We start from the raw sequence: 20,776 nt of genomic DNA, 5'->3' as shown, positions 1-20,776 counted from the left end.
GAGAAGAGGCGGGGCTGGTCAGGGTGGGGCGCATGGGGTGCCTCTCTGACAGATGCAGAAGGTGCTATCTGAAGCTACCTACGAACTTAAAAGTCACATTTGAATAGCAGAATCAGCAGGTGGATAAAAGGACATGTGTGCTGCTATCCGGATTTCCATAAACCCTAAGCCTTGATTTCAGTTTCTATTTGTAAAACTGCAGAATTACAGCTGAACCAGCTGCGAGGGGCACAGAAGCGACACGCACACAATGCCCTCTGACCCGCGCCCTGGCCCCCCATCCCAAGAAGGGTCCAGACGGCAAGCTGTCGCCCAGAACTGCGGGAGCCACCGCCGCAGTCTGTCACGAGGACCCAGAAATGACAGACTCTGTACGTGGCAACCAGAGGCTACTCTGTGTGGAAACAAGCCCGCCCTTCCACACAAGCCCAAGTCAGCTTGCTGGTGCCAAGAGGAAACCTGAAAATGGATCCACACTCCCCGGGGAATGTGAATCGGGGCACCAACAGAGCAATGCTGTGTTCCAACTTTAAATGAGCTTTTCTGCTGTGTTGAAATCTCTCTCTTCGAGTCCAGTAGCTTGTGGCAAAAATAAGGGTACAAAGCATTTTTTTCTTTCTTTTTTTTTTTTAAAGGGCATTTTCCTTGCAAAAGAAGTTCTCACTATGGTATTTCCGTTTCTGCCTTCCATCTTCTTTAAGGATCACATGATCCTTAAAGCAAAAGCAGGGTGCGGAATGCGCACTTTCAGTGAAGGTTCAGTTGTTGCTGCTCTTCATATGTTTATTATTATTAAGACTTTTGTGCCACATCCCAACACTGCACCGTGCACTGGGTCTCCCCACATCACAGCCTCACCTTCGGCTCCCATCATCCTCACCCTAAATCACACGGGGTCACCCAACTTGCCTGAACTCCCGCACACCCTTCCTCCCACCCCTCCTGCCCACGTGGTCCTCGGGCTCCCGTCATCCTCACCCTGAATCACAATGGGTTACCCAACCTGCCTGAACTCCCGCACACCCTTCCTCCCGCCCCTCCTGCCCACGTGGTCCTCGGGCCACCTCCCGCTGCCTTGCCCTCTGACCCCTGCACCGGCCTCAGCACTGTCGCTCCATGTGCAGCGACCCAAGGAAGCGCCCGACAGAACGCGCTTGGCATTCTCTGTACCTTCATTGACTCATTCCTTTCATCGACTCCTGATGGCAGCCTGAGCTAAATGGAGTCGCCTTCATCTGGGTTTACAGAGCCGCGGACTCCAGGCGCAGAGGCACTTTTCTTGGCTGCAGGCTGGAACCAGCTACCACGTCCGGGTGTGGGGCTCACCCGGCAGGCAGGGGGGGCATCTGTGAGGCTCTGATGGGCAGTCGAGGCCACCATCCGAAGGGAACTGGCCTCACAGCCTCGTGTGGCATTAGCGCCCTGAAGACTTGCCTCTAAGGAGCAATGCCTCTCCTTCTCATACACGTTCTCTCCAACTAGACACACTGACCAGACTCACCGAGTTTTGCTTTCTCTGGATCCTTAAAGAGGAAAATCTACCCCAAAGGTCTGTTCGAAAAAGCATCAGCAGGTGCCATTGTCAGGATCTGGGGACAAGCTGTCCATCCAGCCAGCTCCATCGGGGGGCCCACGGAGGGGCTGCATCCCATTTCCATCTGTTTCAGGGCCTGCATGGCTTCCATCCTCTCAAACTGTCTGCGCTCCGCAAGCAGAGGACCGCTCTCTGAATCATGCCTGGGCCATGCCTCTATCACTATGGCAGGATGAAGGAGCCACGTGGCACACAGCCCAGACAAGCGTGCACAGACACGGCAGTGCACAATTCCCCACGTCAGCTGTGCCTCCACCCAGATTCCTACCATCAGAGCCTCTAAAACACCTGTGATGGGAGAATGGGCACGACTTCATTGCTGTCTCTTAAAATGCTTTCTTAAAGTCGACTTTGCTCCGACATCTAGTACTTCCATTTTATCAAAAAAGTTTAAAACACACTAGACAGCACAAGAAAGGGCTGAAGGTTAACAGGCCCCTCTCCTGCATAAGTAAGTGTCCTAGACACAGGAGGGACTCGCGGAGGTGTCGAGAACTAGGAGCTGCGAGGCCTGCAAAGCGCCCCCAACAGCTGTCACCCTGCAGTGCACAAGCGACTACAGCCTTTTTAAATTAAAAGTTTCACTTAGAGGAGTGACAGAGTGCATCAAAGAAAAATAGAAAATATATTTAAACCTAAAAAAAAGGTATTACCCATACTTTTAAGAGTTTCTTACTTACCATAACATACTAAAGTTAATGACAGTATTTTTAATGAGGTGGTAACATCAGTGGTAGCAATTACCATTTATGACGCACTTACTTGATAAATTCCGCTTAGTGTCTTACACAAACATGGTAAGTAAAATAACGCAACACCAGGTTAGGCAGAAATTATCCCCACTTTAGAGATCAGGAAACCGAGGCTCAAAGAGATTAATCAGGCTGCCCAAGGTCACACAGTAAACAGAAGTCAGAATTAAAAACCTCTACGTTCATAACCCACATGCCTGGCTTCTTCATCTTCTGATTCCTAATCACTAGCAACACTGAGAGAGGGAGAGGACCCTTTCTGCTCCTTCTTAGTTTTTATAAAATAGATTTTAGTACTTCTAGTTTTTAAAGTATCTGATAGTTGTGGGCTGAATGTGTCTTTCACCATTAATTGGAAGCTTCTGAATATTTTGAAAAATTGATAGGAAACTGTTAGGGGAAAAAAGTCTTCTAAGATGCTTCCCATAAAGGCCCACATTTTCATTCTCCTCATCTATACCCAGGCTCAATCTCTGACCCCAAAATTCTCTTACCTCAAACTCAAGAAGAGTATCAGACTTTTGGGATAGTGCTTATTACATAAATTTTAATTGCTGAATCTTTTTTTGCTAACTTCCAAAGTGAAGCACTTTGTGGACTGAATTCTAATGAAATGGCCTCTTACTGAACTAATTTAAATAATGACCCCTCTCTGTATCGTTTCAATGCTCTTTAGACACACATTACCAGGCAAAGAGGGCTAGCTAACTTCCATAGGTCTGGTCCAAAGTCCACACCAGAACTGTCTCTAAAGTAAGTATTTCTAGAGTAACTCTCTACAGAAGGAACCCTATGTCCTACAGAACAACGTACAGCTTTATTTTTGTTACATTAATTCCAAAACTACACTAAGACTGTTATTTAAAATTCACTGTTGGGTTCTTTCGGGGGATTTTGCACTGCAATCTTAGAGCAACCCCAATCGTATCCACAACAGGCCAAGGGCATCCAGAGAGCCACAGGACTGCGGCAAAGACTGATGTCCACTCAACTTGGGAGGAAGGCTCACATTTTAGGAGAACTGGAAGATGCCCCTGAGAAGGGCGGCAGGCTGGCTTACATCCTCATCATGAAGGGCTGCCAGCAAATGAACAGCGGGCTGGTTTATGTGACTCAGCCTCTGAAAAGAGCCCCGTGGGCTCCTGAGAGGGATAGTTCAGAGGCCAGCATCAAAACCATGCATGTGGGCCTGGCCAGGTGAACTGGTTCAAGTTTCACTGGTTGGTTGGCTTGCTTGTTTTCACTTCTGTTTGCTTACAAACTTAAAAACAAGCTACCTGCACACTGCTGCCACAGAGAATCTCCCACACTGGAGGTCAGCTGCTACATCGGATCGTCAGAAGGCCCTACACGAGCTCCAGGCAGCATGCTGGGAAGGAGCCATGTAAATACCCTCCCCCGTCTGCTAAAGTTCGCTCAGCGGCAGGACACCCCTGTGCCCCGACACCCCTGCGCCCCGGCGTCTTACCATGCAGTTCATGGCAAAGTGGTTGTGCTGGGTCTGGAGCTCCATGGCATGAGGGTGGCTGGTACCAATCTCAGTGTAGCTGTTCAGAAACAGGCCCTTGTTGTGTGTGATCCAGTCAAACATCTACCGGGATGAAAAAAGACAACCTGGGATCACTCCCGAGAAAGAGAGGCCTGACACAGGCCCAGGAACCGGACCAAACCAAGGAAGGGCGGCGTCCTTCCGCCGACAACCCCTGCTGCACTGGGGCCCAGAAGATGCTAGACAGCTACCAAGTCACAGTTCTGAACCTGCAAGAGCTACAAGACAATCTTACCTAGGGTGCTCCTTAGACAGATGAGGAATTAAGAAGTAGATACATAAGCAGAGGTCATTCAGATCCCCCAGGCTGATTAAAACTCCAATCTTCTGACTCTCTGCTATACCGAACCACATAATTAGCCACACTGCTCTTCAATTAAAGACCCGTTAGGTGAAATTACAAACTTACGGGTCTCTGGATGGGTGTTGCTCTGCTCACAGATTACCGACAGCAATTTCAATGACTAAGAGATTATGCTCTTTAATGCAAGAAGAATTAAAAAAAAAAAAATCCCTGTGCAAACTATAAAATTTACCATAAAAATAAAAAGAAATGGGGAAAACTTTAACAATGACACCCCTCTTAAGAGTCAACAGAGATGCTACCTGGAAAATGATGTTAATTATATTGTTCCCAGGAAAACATTTAAGGGAAAAGAAATGACTGTCAATTAACACTGCTTCCGTGATGCGAACCGGAACCTAGGGGCAGTCACCTGCTTGCTGAGTAACTGAAAGGAAGGTTCCCCAGCATCTCTGACAAGGCGCTACAGCTGAACCTGGAACAGCCCGGGTTTGAGCTGCACGGGTCTAATTACATGCAGATAAATGAAGTAAATGGAGTATCTACATTCTTCAATAAATGAAGAACCTGTATTTTCATTTTACACATCTTTACGTGTGGCAAAAAGTTGTGTTCAACTAGAGACCATATATGGAATCAAAAGAACTGGGGCTGGAGCCTTGATTCTACCAAACTGTTTCAGACTCTCATCCCCGGGTGAGTCATTCAGCAACTCCTTTGTTTTAGAGGCAGAGAGCATAGTTTGTGGATTTTCAACTTCGTGAGTGTCAACACCCCAACCCCCGTGCTATGCAAGGGTCACCTTAAACAAATAGAGGTTAGAAGCTTACCAAATAATAATATGGGATAATAGTGCTTGACTGCCACCTTTCAAAAGATCCCTTTATATCAAAGGCTTCAATAGGCTTTCTTAACTTTATAAAACATTTTCCTGTCCTTGAAAAGGATTCAGTGAGCTCAGTTCAACACAGATCAATTCACCCACATTCACGGCTTGCAACCCTTTCCTCTAAGTAAGTGTCCTGTTTTCACGTTGCTAAGACATTCAAGAGCTCACTCTGACCTGCTGGTTTGACAGGAAACCGTAACTAATTATTGCCTGTTGTTTCCCAGAAGTTATTATTCTTAATTCATTATTCGCCTTTTATTGTGAAAACAAATTCAATAATGGGTCTGAAGGGTGTTTTTCCACTGGCTTTTCTGGGTGGAAGAGCAAGTATTACAAAAGTACATGCATAATTACTGCTTTCAATAAGATATTCTATAAAGTTTTCACCCTTTTAATTGAAAATATTCATGTCTATCTTACAGGCAATCTAAACCCAAACCATCAGTAATTAACCACTTTAAGTTTCTAGAAGAGGCCCTCATGCGCCATGAGAAACGCTGGAAAGCAGACGGAAGGGAGATCTCCGAACTGACACTGCTGCTCTCTAACCGAGGCCATGTGAGTGGCTCGCCTCTCCCCAGCCCTTTTTTTCTGCCCTTTCTCCCAACCAAACCAGCCTCGGGTGCTCAGACCCAGCGACTCAGGCAGCCTCCCTTCAGGAAGCACTGTAGCACCCCAGCCCCATCCGCTACCTTCTCAGCATCCTGCTCGAACAGCCTCAGCTGAAAGCACTGGTCCAGCTTCAGCTTGCGCACGTGCCACATCTGATGCAGATGCTGCCGCGTCGAGTGCAGCCGGTCCAGCATGGCAGACACCTTGGGTAAGAGGCTCTGCAGGTCTGCGTTGCCTGAGCCCGAGTTCTTTTTGGGAAAGCTCTCGCTGCTCTGAATCCTCTGCAGCAGCTTCTGTCCCTCTAGGTCCAGGTCCTCTATGGGGGCCTTAATCACCTTCTTCTTCAGCTGGGAATGCTCCTCGATCATGTTCCGTGCCCCCTCCAAATCCTGGGGCAACTCCTTCTTGGCGAGGATGTCCTGGAGCTCCTCCAGCCGAGAGAGCATGTGGGTCGCGTTGCTAATGTAGTCTTCAAAAGCAAGTCGGATCTCAATCCATTCTTCATGGTTGTACTCCAAGCAGCCGTCAAACTCGGGCGTTAGCTGAGAAGGATCAACTACTTTGGTAAGGCCTTCTAAAGAGACCATATTTGTCTTAAGGGGAAAGAAAATCACGTGTGAGAAGATGAACCCATCATACATGGTCTTATCATAATGCAATTTGTAACACTTAACCACAGATTTTCAAACTTGAAGCAAGTAATCCACTTATAGAAAACATAACATACCTTGTGCTGGCCCCATTAAAATAAATGTAAATGAAAAGAAGCATTAGTACACTCGGTGAAAGACAAATTCATTAGAATAACACACGACTGTTAGTTGGAAAACCTAAAATAATAGAATCATGAATTTCATGACAGCTAAAGAGAGTCGATTTCTTTCCAAGACTGTGGAAATTAACTCACTACATTAGGCACACTGGAACATGAGTGACTTTTTAAAAATTTAGAAAATGCTCAAGGGTTAGCAAGAAAGCTGGCAGACGCCCTTCTCACAAAGTTGGAGAGAGAACAAATGTTCCATTCACTTGCAGAGATCCACAGTGACTCTGAGCAGCACAGATACTTAATTTTTTTTTTTTTTGATGTGGATCATCTTTAAAGTCTTTGAATTTGCTACAATATTGCTCCTGTTTCATGTTTTGGTTTTCTGGTTTCGAGGCATGTGGGATCTTAGCTCCTCAACCAGAGATCGAACCCGCACCCCCTGCGTTGGAAGGCTAAGCCTCAACCACGGCACCACCAGGGAAGTCCCTGAGCAGCACACAGGTCGCACATCAATCACCTACCTAACAATCTAACGCTCACAAGGCTCAGGTCAACTACAACCTGGGCGATAAACCTTCACCTCACCCTAACAGAATGTGATGCGGAGTTAATATTACATATGATGCCTCAAGGAAAACATACGGAGGGGGAGTTAGTGAAGACAAAGGAAAAGAGAAAAAAAAAAAAATGTGGCCCAGAGCCAAAAAATAAAACAGAGAAAGGCTTATGTAACCCCACCTCTGTTACCTCTAGTCTTAGAGAAACCTACAGCTGCGTCTGTGCTGTTTGGCATAACAAATGGCAAAAAGAGGCAGAGCTAGAAAGGGGGGCGGCTCCTGGCCCAGCACTTTAGCCTGAAATGTGGCCACAGGTTCATTGCTGTCTCATCTGCCCAGAGTTTAAAAACGTCCATGGAGCAATCACTTCACGGACAGAAGCAGGTGATAACGTAGAGAGAAGGTCAACAGAAAAACCAGGGGAGGAAACTTTAAAGGCCCAGAGGGAGATAGCACGGCGAGACGAGCAAACACCTAGACCTTACAGCAACAAACTGCTATGTCTGCTTAAAATGTGCATCATCAAATACAGCACATTTTACATTCTGTGTCAAGAAAAGAACCGATATCTGACAAACTGTCCTCCAAACTCACTTCGTCTGGTGTGTAAGATAAAGGCTTACTGGTTTCACCTTTCACCTCAAATTCAAAAACTACATGCAGATTTCAGGTTGAAAATCAGTACCAAGGATCCAAATTTTAAAATGCAATTCATGTATGCATGAAAAGACTCTGAAAGGTGTAACATGTAACATCAAGCTTAAGAATTAATATTGTGTGATATGTTTAATACTAGTATTGTTGTTAACCTTAAAATACATGAATACATTCACTATAACCTAATGTTTGGGCAAAGCGGCTAGATGAACCATCTAGTCAACTAAAAATTAGCATTTATAATTAGGAAATATTTAAATTTTATTACACAATATGGCATGAATCAAGTTTCCAGCTGGCCAGAGTACCTTCTCCCCATAATACTCTCATGAAACCCACTGCATCAGAGCCTTGTCAGAAGCCTGGGAGCCTAAGGAGAGGAGGTTCCAGGGGAAGGAGAGTCAGGCAGCAGGTTGAGGGCTGTTTTAAACACTGAAAGACAGCGACCTTGTGTGCTAACTGGACCCAGGGCTCCGCCCGGGGTTTAAAGAATCGCTCCCTTTTTGTAAATGAGAGACCTGACGTATGAAATACAGAGCAGATGGTTCGCTTCAGCATGAATTAAGGACGCAATAAAAAAGTCAGTCTCCCCCACACATCTCCTCAGGAACTCTGAGGCTGGGCATTTCTCCCTATTATTCCCTTATTTCCACAGCTGGGGTTAACAGTGAGGCCTCAGAAGGCTCCTAAAGCCACTTGCGCTCAACAGTAAAGCTATTTTATCCCATGAAGTGAAAGGAAACAGGCTTCTAAGACACACAGGTTACACCCCAGCAACCCCACCACCCAGGGACAAGAGGCCTGGAACCTAACCCCCAAAGAGGATAAGGTGACAAACCAACCCGTCTTATTTAACATAATGACTAACTTTACACGTCACTTGTAACTAAGATAGGCAGCTTTTGCTGGATACATGGTTCTGAAACATCTATAAGCAGCCTGCAATGACGACAGAAAAGCTTTTAATAAACCACACCTACTGGTTGAGTTGGTCTGGCTACACGGGGAAGTTACCTCAAATTCAAATTTAGAACTGCCAAAATTAGTCCTCTGTTTCTGCCAAAAGTTGTCTGGCTTGATTATCAGCGCGACATGGATGCAGCAGGGGAAGGACTCTTGTAAGATCTTCAGCAGCGGCTTGATGGAGTCCCACTTGGACCCGCGCATGTCCACAATCACCGTGAACCCTCGCTTGCAGACTTCTTCACTGGAGAGAAAGAAAAGGCAGGTTGACACCATGCCAGGGCTCACCCCTGTGTCTGGTCGGAGGCTGGCCTGGCGAGGAAGGCTCTGCCTCTGTCATCCTGCTGCGGGCAGGGCGGGTCCCTCCACCCACTGCCTGGCCGTCCCGCACTGGTACCCAGGGAGCTGCTGGATGCAGAATCCTTACCAAGAGAGCTTGGCTCTTAGCCGTGCTTCTCGCCCTCCCTGGTGCCTTAACGGAACAGACTAACTATACCTGCAGAGGGTTCAGCCTCCAAAATGTTCAAGTCTTTATGCTGTGCCATGGCTTTTGCATCTTGTCTTCTCTTTAGGAGAAAAGCAGTGACCACCCTGCCCATCTCTCTGGCCTTGTGTGCGTTAACTGTTCACACACGCTGCCGAGTAAGGGTGAAGGGCTACTCAACAAGGACAGAGCTAAACAGGGAGGGAACCCTGACAGCACACGCAGAGCCGGGTGCAGCAGTCACCTGGGCTCCAGGACTGCGAGGAGCTGGGACCACTCACATCAGCGTGTGCGAGCTTTTGAACGTCCCAGTTTATTCCCTTTAACCTGCCTGGGACCCTGAGTTCCCTCGCAGCTTCTCAGGTGTGGGTCACCAGCCCCGGGGGACCCCCCCATCTGGCAGGGTGTGGGGTACACTTATTTTCATGGGATTACTGTGTCTTATTTGTCCTTGTCAGCCAGTTGCACTGAGAGTGCACAGGCCACAGAAAACACGGTTGCCTCTTAGCAACAAGTCAAGGCAGTGCTAGGAGTCACTGTATTCTTCTCTCCAAGTTCAAGCTGTTAAACAAAAGAGCTGGTTTCTCTTAAGAATGTCCTCGATGAAGACATAAAAATTATGAACCCTATTACATCTCAACCCGAGGACACAAGAAATGCATATAAAGCATATCTGCAATAAACGAAAAAACAAGGGCTTCCCTGGTGGCTCAATGGTTAAGAATCCGTCTGCCAATGCAGGAGACACAGGTTCAATTCCTGGTCGGGGAAGATCCCACATGCCGCAGAGCAACCAACCCATGCGCCACAACTACTGAGCCTGTCGAGCCTGCGTTCTAGAGCCCATGCTGCACAGTAAGAGACACCACTGCGATGAGAAGCCCGAGCACCAAAATCAGAGTAGCCCCGGCTTGCCACAGCTAGAGAAAAGGCCTCAAAACAATGAAGACCCAGCACAGCCATAAATAAATAAATAAAATTATAAGTTAAAAAAAAAAAAAGAAAAAACAAAACTCAAAGTGTCCATATACATGGGTTAAAACTCCATAGTCTCCCCCTCACACCATATACAAAAATAAACTCAAAATAGTTTAAAGAATTTTAAGACATGACATCATAAAACTCCTGAAAGAGAAAACAGGCAAAACATTCTCTGACATAAACTGCAGCAGTATTTTCTTAGATCGATCTCCCAAGGAAAAAGAAACAAAAGCAAACTAAACAAACGAGACCTAAACCAACCTAAAAGCTTTTGCACAGCAAAGAAAACCATCAACAAACCAAAAAGACAACCTACAGAATGGGAGACAATATTTACAAATGATGTGACTGACAGAGGTTCATATCTAAAATATACAAACAGCTCATATAACTCAGTGTCAAAAAAACAAACAAGCTAATAAAAAAAGGGCAGAAGACCTAGACAGACATCTCTCCAAAGATGACATACAGACGGCGGCCAACAGGCAGATGAAAAAATGCTCAACGCTGCTCACTATTGGAGAAACGCAATCAAAACTACAATGAGGCAGCAGCACCTCATACCAGTCAGCACGGCCGTCATCAGAAAGTCTACCAACAAATGCTGGAGAGGCTGGGGAGCAAAGGGAGCCCTCCCACACTGCTGATGGGAATGCTGGTGCAGCCACTGTGGAAAAGAGTACAGAGGTACCTCAAAAACTAAAAAGACAGTTACCATATGATCTGGCAATCCCACTCCAGGACAAACATACAGAGAAAAAGGAAAACTCTAATTCAAAAATTAGGGGTGCACCCCAATGTTCGTAACAGCACAATGAACAACAGCCAAGACATGGGGACAACCAGGTGACAGTCAACGGAGAACTGGCTTCTAAAGGTGTGATATACATATTTATACACACAACGGAATATTACTCGACCATAAAAAACAAAGAAATATTGCCATTTGCAACGACACTGATGAACCTAAAAGTGAAGTGAAGTCAGTCAGTAAGTGAAGTAAGTCAGACAAAGACAAATATCATATGGTGCCAATTATATGTGGAATCTAAAAAATCATACAAATGAATCTCTATACAAAACAGAAACAGAATCACAGACGTAGAAAACAAACTCACGGTTACCGAAGGAAAAAGGGAGACGGGGAGGGATCAATCAGGAGACTGGGACTAACAGATACAAACTGCCGTACATAAAACAGACGAGCTACACAGGTTTACTGCACAGCACAGGGGACTACACTTGGTGTCTTGTGATAACCCACGATGGAAACAACCTGAAAAACAAATGTATGTATAGCTGAACAATCCTGCTGTACAACTGAAACTAACACAAATATCCTAAGTCAACTCTACTGAAAACATTTTAATTAAACATTTTTTTAAATAAAGTGAGCCCACTGTAGACAACCGAAAAAAAAAGAAGCATGATCTCAACTAAATTTAAGTCCATCTCACACCCCCTTGCATAAGCTCTTCCGCCTTCTTGCCCTCCCCACTCCCACACACACCATTCTTTTCCTCATCTGGACTCTCACTGTTAGAATAACTCACACTCCAGGTTCCTGCGACAATCACAGCAGTGCAAGGGGCCCATCACCAAAACATTCCCAGAAAGTCTGAGGAGATAGAACCTGGACACGTGATAGCTCACAGTCCTAGGAACACAGACTTATCCGGCGGCCCCCGGCTTATCACTCCAGCGTGGGACGCAGTGAGGAGTGATCTGATTCGCTTCTGTATGACTGTGAACTTAAAGAGAGGTCACCCTTGACTCCTCAGGCAATCGCTTTTCCTGTCTCAAGCAGATCCCAGGCCAGGATCCGGGGAGTGTCTCAGCCTCCTTCATAAATCCTTAGAGGCAGCTGGCACTCCCAGAAATGTCTCCCGAAATCTCCCAAGTCACCGAAATGAAGCGGCCTGGCCTCCCTCGGGCACTAATGGGGTCTGCTACCCTGCAGGAGTCCATTCAGTAGGAGCTTCTGGGCTCCAGAGGTCCTCGGGGCTAGACCAGCCTGAGCGGGAGGATGTCCACATCTGCTGTCCAGCAGGGACCGAGGCTCCAGACCCTCAGGTCCTGCTGCTGCATCCCAGAGATGCGCCCCAGAAACGGTCAAACCACAGCACTGGGTTCGATAGTTGTTATCAGGTGCTGTTTAGGGCCTGGGCTTCATCGGTCTTCCCCTCATTGAGGTCAATTCTCTGGCAGCCTGTCTTTCTGTTCACAGAGCACTATGCCGTGTGTACATAAAACTACAAAGCCACTCCACTTGACAGGGGCTTAGAAGGAATCCTGAGTAACTCCAGGCTTAACAAAAGGAATGAGCTGGAGACAGACACAAGCGAAAGATGTCCTGAGCTTGTACAGTTTACGGAAGGCTTAACTAGTCACCTGCCTCTGCGATCCAACTCACAAGTTCCCACCGGGGACTTCCAAGGAACGCGAGCAGCAGACCAGCCAGGCTGGGAGTGCCCAAGCTCCCCACCCGTCCGTCTTTACAAGTTGAAAGTGAGACATTGTGAAGAAAGCAGTGACCTGCAAACACCCCCAAAGCCCGTTCTAACTTCTGAGCATCCAGTGAACAACTACGGCTGGTACACAAGGGCTCTGGGCCATGCCTCTACCTCCAAAACACTGCTCATTCGAAATTGAGACTTATTAACCAGGTATTTTATAGCAGTTTTACCTAAAAGCTTCATTTTAGCTGTGAGATTAAAAAAAATGTAGATAAAACTTAAGTCCTTTTTCAATGCAGGTCTCTAGAAAAGAGAAAGTCTTCTTTTTTCATTTCCTAGATGAAGAAGGTATCTTATACGAATGTTCATGAATGAATCGACTCACAGTTTCACATGACTTCATTGATGACCAAAGAGCAATTTATCCATTCAGCTGCTATGTATATGTGTGCTTGCATGCATGTATACTCAGTTGTGTTCCACTCTTGGTGAGCCCATGGACTGTAATCCACCAGGCTCCTCTGCCCGTGGAATTTCCCAGGCAAGAATATTGGAGCGGGGTGCCATTTCCTCCTCCAGGGGATCTTCCCGACCCAGGGATTGAACCCACGTCTCCTGCATCTCCAGCATTTGGTAAGTGGACTCTTTACCACTGAGCCACTTGGGAAACCTTAGCTACTATAAATCATTCTAGAGAAGACAAAACATTCTAGTTAGTATAATTCATGTGTTAAGAGCAATAAACAACTTAGACATATACCAAGATTAATGTGACTTCATCTCTGTGCAGGAGTCCCAGGTACACCAGCAAGAAATTCCACTCTGACTTCTCTCCTACTCATTTCAAGGAAAAGTGTCCTTGCAAATTAATCATATGAAAGTCAGTCTATTACTCTAATTATTTTGTTTCTTTAGAAAGGGAGAGGGGAAAGGCAGGTGTCCCAAATAACAATACTCAAAACCAGGCACCACTGCTCAGATCACACTGATGTTTAACTTCAAGGCCGTTCTAGTGGAAAGACAATCAGGAAGCCACGCAGAAAAAAAAGAGACAAGAAGATCTGGCTCTAGAACACGTGGCAAGAAGGAAATGACTTGAGAGAATAGCATTGAAACATGTATATTATCATACGTGAAATAGATCGCCAGTCCAGGTTTGATGCATGAGACAGGGTGCTCCGGGCTGGTGCACTGGGGTGACCCAGAGGGATGGGATGGGGAGGGAGGTGGGAGGGGGGTTCAGGATGGGGACACATGTACACCCATGGAGGATTCATGTCAATGTATGGCAAAAACCACTACAATAATGTAAAGTAATTAGCCTCCAATTAAAAAAAAAAAAAAAAAGGGAAAACTACTGAAGGAAAGCTGAAAGGCGAATATGAAAAACAGACATTACCGTACTACAGCTGAGGCAGCAACCATGGGCAGACACCATGCTGGGCCCGCGTGTAAATAATCCTACTCAATACGATGATCTAACAAGCACAGATTACTATCACAAAGATCAGAAAATTCATAAATATAAGTAACCAGGCCAGCCGTCTGACCCTGCCCACACGCTTTCCTGGATAGCACTCTCTCCACGCCTGGGAATGCGTGGTCCTGTGACTGTGTGGCCAAGGTGTAGCCAGAGGCTCCTTCATATTGCAGAAAATGTGGGATGGTGGTGGACTGAGATAGGAGTCCCACAGGGACCACCCCCTCCACTGTCCAGGACTGTTTATATCACCCTGAAACTAACAACAAATTATCAGACTCAGAAATTAAGAATAAGTGAGCCTGTAGGTAGGTCCCACCAAATTCTCACACCCTGAACCTTCTGATGATGATCGCTGATCCCTTTGTTTGGCTTAAGCCGGAGTGCTCCCACCTCTGCAGGCCCCCTGGGGGCAGCGTGGCTCTTTTCCAGTCACTGGAGGACCGGAGTGGGCCTGGAGAGGAATCTCTTTGTTGCCACTGCCATTTGGACCACTATGAAATCTTCCTCCGTTATCACTTGATAAATGCATCATCTCTCTTACCTGCTCATTAAATGAACCAAGAACAAGAAAATGGCATTTCCTATCGTCCAGAATTGTAAATACAAAGGCAAATCCAGGAAATGAAGTGAACTGTGTTCAGTGGTTCTAGGGTCACATCAGAGAGAAACAAGAAGATGCTGGAGATGTACTATATTTTGTGGGGAAAGCAGACAAGATGGGCAGAAAGTGATCATTGTTGGAGCCCGAGGACAGGCACGGGGGCACCTGCTTCTCTCCAGTGCTGTTTACGCAATTCCCAGGACAAAGTTTTGTGTCTCTGTTTAAAGTGGGTCATCAGACGATCGACAACATATGTGTATCAATTTTTCTATGGCATCAATGAAAGAAAAGGCAATTTTTTAATATTTACAGTCAACACAGATTTCAAGACCAAACAGCAAGTTGCCAAAGTTATATCCAGAATTCCAACAATGTAACTGCTTTTAAAGGATCACATGGATGGAATTCACCTTGTTCACTTAAACTCCACCACAAGCGTCATTTAGGGGGGCAGGGATTCCTTTCTTCTTCTGCACTGCCCTCTGTACCGCGCTCTTTGTCACCATTAGCACAGCACGTGGCACACAGTGAGAGCTCAGTAAGAGGTGGCCATGAACTATGCCGTATTTATAAGTGACAGAGCAGTAAATAACTTCTAAGACTCTTTCCAATTCTATGATTTCAACAGTTCAAGGAAACACCAGAGTAAGACAAAGGGGGAAACTTTTCCCACATTTTTAACCCGATTAAGGGGCCCATTCATGTGTCATCCATGACGTGTGATAGCTTTCCCACAAAGGACACCCAAGAATGCGAAGAAAAACCCAGGAACTCCCTCCGGAGGTCAGACCGTCCACACCAAAGCTGACTTGCCACAGCCATGCTGAGGAGGGGGTCAGCAGAGGACAGGGCTGTCTCCCAGGCTGGTGTCACCCTAAAGGGGTTGGGGGCGGTCACCAGCCCCCTGCGGTGGGCATCTGTTAACATCTGCCTGCACCCCGAGGATCCACGAAGCAGTCTCGGATCAGGGCCCCCACCGCCTCTGTGCCACTGCTGCCTCGGGCACCACACCCTCACGTCCCAGCCCGGGGGGGCACCCCACCCCACCCCACCTCCCGAAGAACTCAGCCCTTCCCACCCAGCACCCAGGAGGGAAAGTGTCACAGGAGGGAAACAGGGAGCAAGAATGTGATTCCATCGTGGCAACGCCTTGCTGGGACCCATGTTACAGGGGCCTGTTTTCCCAGGAGGGGCCAGATGGATGGCGAGCGGCCAGGCCCCCCGCACTCACCTGGGGATACAGGCCAGGTAGGAGATGAGCCTCCGGAGGTCCTCCTGCCGTATTCTGTCATGGTTGCTGCGGGCCGGGAAGGTGAGGATGGGACCCCCGCGCTTGTCTCTGCCACCTGCAAACAAACACATGTGCACGATCAGACACCAAGGGGAGGACGCGGCTCCTGAGGCCCGCGGGCGCCCAGCATCACCACCGCCCGCCCGGCCCAAAAGACCTTCGAGAGGCCAGTGCTCCCGCTCCACTGGGACCAGCGGCAGGGCCACCCGCACAGGGAGGGTGTCCCAGAACCCTGTCTCCTTCCTTCAGGGGGTCTGTTTCCTCCCTTCTTCAGTTCTATGGTTGGAGAGAAAAAGGGTCACGTTCACGTGCTTCCTTTGCCTTAAACTTCACCTCCTCACACCCCTCTCTGTCTCCTCCCCTCAGTCTCTCTGCATCTCTCTGTCTCTCTGTCTCTCTTTCTCTGTCTCTCTCTTCTCCAGCACTTTTGAGTACTCTCTCCCAGACATTCTAAGCGTTCTCTTTACTACCAACCAAACGGCTTTAAATCTCAACAGGAAAAAGACAGGATTGTTCACCAAACTCTGTGGATGACGACTTCAGAGAAGCTGGGATCCCGGGTGCCCTCCCCTCTCAAGGGCAGTAGCTGACCCCTGTGGTCAAACTGCCCCACGATCTCCAAAAAGCCACACGAAAAACAAAAGCGAGAGGGAGACATTGGCACAAAGAATTTTAAAGCAGAATGAAATTAGCTTAAGAACTTTATAAAGATTTCATTACATATTAAGTACAACTCTCACATGACAGGCCTTTGACAGAAAAGTAGAAATATTTCTCATTAACATATATACAACCTAAGGAAGTCTATGAGTATATCTGAATATTTTTGATGGAACTGCCACATTTATTTTATTATTTCTATCAAGGGTCTCAGAAAGAAACACAGAGAAAGAAAACTGTTGTTTTCCCAAGTGTATACTTCATTTAATTTTATAGCTCAGTCATGTCGTTTCAGAAGTATGGTACTGACATCGCAAAATCCAAGCCACAATATGAAACTTTTCATTATTTTCTCATCTTAATCGTTTACCTATCAGCAAAGGTAAATGAAAATGCAAACAAAACAAACAGGAGACCAGATTCTTCACTTTACGGATGCTGAAAACTTATTCAGCACAAGATGTTGGTATTTTAAAACACATTTTACCAACATGGGTCTTTACAATGTCCTAGGATGACTGACAGGCTTCCCTGGTGGCTCAGTGGAACAAAAAAAAAAAATCTGCCTGCAATGCAGGAGACACAGGTTCAATCCCTGGATCAGAAAGATCCCCTGGAGAAGGGAATGGCAACCCGCTCCAGTATTCTTGCCTGGAGAATTCCACGCACAGGGGAACCTGGCAGGCTACAGTCCATGGGGTCGCAGAGTTGGACACGAGTTCCTGCTAACAGTACTGACACTTAATGCTGATCCTGAACGCTTAAACTGACCCACGTGTACTGTTAAGTCGTGCAGTCCAGAAGAGTGTTAAAGTACTTATAAAATCAGTAACTCAGGTATTAAATGTGGTCAACAACTAAACCACAGCTGACACGTGCTAGGTATGGCATCGAGAGCTCTGATCTGATAGTCACAAGATCCTGTTTGTTTCCTCCTGTCAGCTTGATCAGGAAAGACACTGAGGCTCAAAGAGCTTGAAGTCCAAGGGACTGTGCCACCATGTCACAGCTGGGCTCTTCGCCCTGACGAGAACTTGTATAATTTTCAAACTGGTGGCTTTAGTTCTTCATAAGTAATAAAAATATCAGAAGGAAAACTAAATGAAGGGCCCCTGGGCCTTTTATATGAATGAAAGGTGCTCTTAGGAGGGTACAGTGGTACTGCTGTAAATGACAGAGTATCATTACGAAGTTATCTTCCAAAATACCAGATAGTATTCTGAGGGGAACATCACTGGCTGGAGTTTTTTTTGGAATACCTCATGTCTCCAAGATAAGACAGGTAACAACTGCAGTATTTGTTTCCCAATATCTTTCATTCTTTTCAAAAACGAATCAATCTCTTTGATCAAAAATATTCTACATCAACATATACTACAGAAATTTGAGTTTCAAAAAATATCTGTATTAACACATTCACCCCACGTTTGGTAATCAGAACAGCATCGTACATTGCTCAACACCACTCTGAACTGCTTTTAAATGCAACATAATGTGTGGTTCATCAGGGAGACTGAATGCCCATGACCCCTGCTCGAATGGCCCCCCTCGGGGAGTCTTCATATCTCTCAATGTAAGCAAGGTGGGCTCCAGCATGGCTATGAAGACAAGTAGAATCCAGAATCCGCCCATCAGAGACGGTCATGGGGGAGTCGGCCTGTGTGTGCACACTGCACACAGCTGTGCTGTTCACTCCAGGGCTGAGGACGCAGGTGTGTGCGGAGTGCTGGCCGCCCCTGCGACTGCTCCACTGCCAACAAGAGGCGTTCCCGGGCTGCTGGTGCTGAGGAGGACCCGGAGAGCAGCCGGCAAGCTCATGAATGGGCCCTCATTCGTGCCGTAAAAAGAGCTTACCTAAACCTGAACTTGAATTTTAAGATAGAGAGGGAAAAAATCAGTTTGTCTTTTTTCCCTTTCGCATTAGAGTTTCAGTAAACTCACCATGATTATTTTAAAGTGAAAGTGAAAGTGAAGTCGCTCAGTCGTGTCCGACTCCTAGCAGACCCATGGACTGCAGCCTACCAGGCTCCTCCATCCATGGGATTTTCCAGGTAAGAGTACTGGAGTGGGGTGCCATTGCCTTCTCCATTCCCGATTATTTTAAAACTTCATCAAAAATCCCTTATGAAGTAAAAAATGGCATATGTGTACTTCGTTGAGTCCTGCTCTTTGCGACCTCATGGACTGTAGCCCATCAGGCTCCTTTGTCCATGGGATTCTCCAGGCAAGAATACTGCAGTGGGTTGCCATTTCCTTCTCCAGGGGATCTTCCTGAACCAGGGATTGAACCCATGTCTCCTGCACTGGCACGTGGATTCTATACCACTGCACCACCTGGAAAAATGGTATATTCGCCACTGACGAATTTGATTATCTGCTTTCACTTGCAAACCTCCTTGTATGGGGTGCATCTTCTGATCCGTGGTGTGTCCGTCAGTGACAGGCACGTGCCAATCATCCAGGGACCCCTCCCAATGGGGTTAAAACTTAAAAATCTTAGAACCAATGAAATATACTAGTATCACTTCAGAAGAACGTGGTCTCTAAACCTCAGAGAGCTTAAAAATCAGCTCCACAGATGTCTGTTTATATTATATTTCCCAAGATTTAACTTGGTTGCCAATGTCACAGAAGATACACAAATGAAAATACTGACCGGGTTAGGAGCAGAAAAGCCACAAGCTCACAGTTCTTGCTTCTGAACTTATAAAAATAATGACATTATAGCTCATAAAAGCTCCATCTACTAGACATACTCTATGTGTCTGATGTCAACTCCCAGTCTCATGGTGAGGTGGGATGGACAGAGTCCCACTTTGGTGGTAGTGATGTGGTTTAGTCCCTCAGTTGTATCCGACTCTGTGCGACCCCAGGGACTGTAGCCCACCAGACTTCTGTATCCAGGGGATTCTCCAGGCAAGAGTACTGGAGGAGGTTGCCATTCCCTTCTCCAGGGGATCTTCCTGACCCAGGGATCGAACCCAAACCCCCTATATTGCAGGCAGATTCTTTACTGCTGAGCCACCAGGGAAGCCCAAGTCCCACTTCACAGATAGGAAACTCAGTGATAAGAAAAGGGTGGGAAACCCATTTCCTGCACCTACCAACGTCTGTCTACTAAGCTGTCTAGGAGAGTTTCACAGTCTCTGCACCTCTGTGCAGAACCAAAAACCAACAGCTTGTTAAGGATTATCTGTCTATCCAAATGCTCAGTTAGTAAAAAAAAAAAAAAAGAAAGAAAGAAAGAAAAAAAGTGAAGTTTATGTTCATAATGACACTGAATTACTTTCATTTCTTATAAAAACTGCATTCGCTTTGCCATTCCTTCCTCACTGCTACATTTTATTTCTGTAACCCCCCATTACCTTCCACTAAATGATGCACTTTACATATTCCCTGTGTCTGCCCCCCACTAGATCAGAAGCCCCTGTGTTCAATCACTGACATCTTATATCCTCTCAATTCCTGGTAACAGACTGGCACATAGGAGGTACTCAATAAACATTCAGTGGAGGAACAAACTCTTTTTTATATTCCAAACAAACTTAATTAACAGTGCCTACTATCAGGTACTGGCAAGTTAAAAAAGGAAATGCCTGATGAACACTCCTACAGAAACACAAAGGCTAAATGAGCTGAGGTTTATTTTAATATTAAGAAGAAGGCAGGAAAGGTCCTACGTAATAATAGCTATAAACACCTGTGTGACACCTCCTCTCCTCAACCCAGTGACACTCATTTTCCTCTTATAAAAGGTAACTTCAGGGAACTTGTGACCACAGAAGGAGTCAGATTCAGAGTCACCCTTTTTTTTTTTAATGAATAAATAAAAAGTCACCTTTTACCCAAGCAGAATAAATTTTTTTCTGTCTTTTTTGTTAATCGAAGTATTAATTGAAACTCATAATACTGAGAACAAACTTTTTTAAGAAAAGTTTCTTACTTTGAGAAGTATAATGTAAATCTCAATGAACGGACTATATTTTTCTCTGCATGGCCCTCATCTGAATTTCTGGTTTCCAATACCACTGAAAATGGTTCTTTACTCCCCTCTAAGGAATAATAACTCACTAACCATGAAAAGCAAACTTTTCCAAAGCAAAGCTCTGAGAAAGTGTGGTTCGTGAAAGAGAAATTATGGCTACTATTAAGTCTGCTATCAAAGCTATTGGAA

At 46.1% G+C, this 20,776-nt stretch overlaps 1 protein-coding gene across 1 annotated transcript in view; it reads right to left on the bottom strand.

Annotated features, from left to right (window-relative positions):
* The window catches only part of TRIO (trio Rho guanine nucleotide exchange factor), a 359,748-nt gene that overhangs the window by 209,870 nt on the left and 129,102 nt on the right, over nucleotides 1–20,776 (bottom strand). The window contains exons 3-6 of the mRNA XM_010858807.1: nucleotides 15,883–15,997; nucleotides 8,698–8,890; nucleotides 5,781–6,293; nucleotides 3,815–3,937 (exon numbers count right to left, since the gene is read on the bottom strand). Coding sequence (XP_010857109.1) covers nucleotides 3,815–3,937; nucleotides 5,781–6,293; nucleotides 8,698–8,890; nucleotides 15,883–15,997 — 944 coding nt within the window. The remainder of the gene's footprint in view (nucleotides 1–3,814; nucleotides 3,938–5,780; nucleotides 6,294–8,697; nucleotides 8,891–15,882; nucleotides 15,998–20,776) is intronic.

This window comes from Bison bison, unplaced genomic scaffold (assembly GCF_000754665.1).
Source record: "Bison bison bison isolate TAMUID 2011002044 unplaced genomic scaffold, Bison_UMD1.0 scf7180017864440, whole genome shotgun sequence".
Lineage (NCBI taxonomy): Eukaryota > Metazoa > Chordata > Mammalia > Artiodactyla > Bovidae > Bison > Bison bison.
The sequence above is the reverse complement of the archived record's forward strand: the minus strand, read 5'-3'. Positions and strand labels throughout refer to the sequence as shown.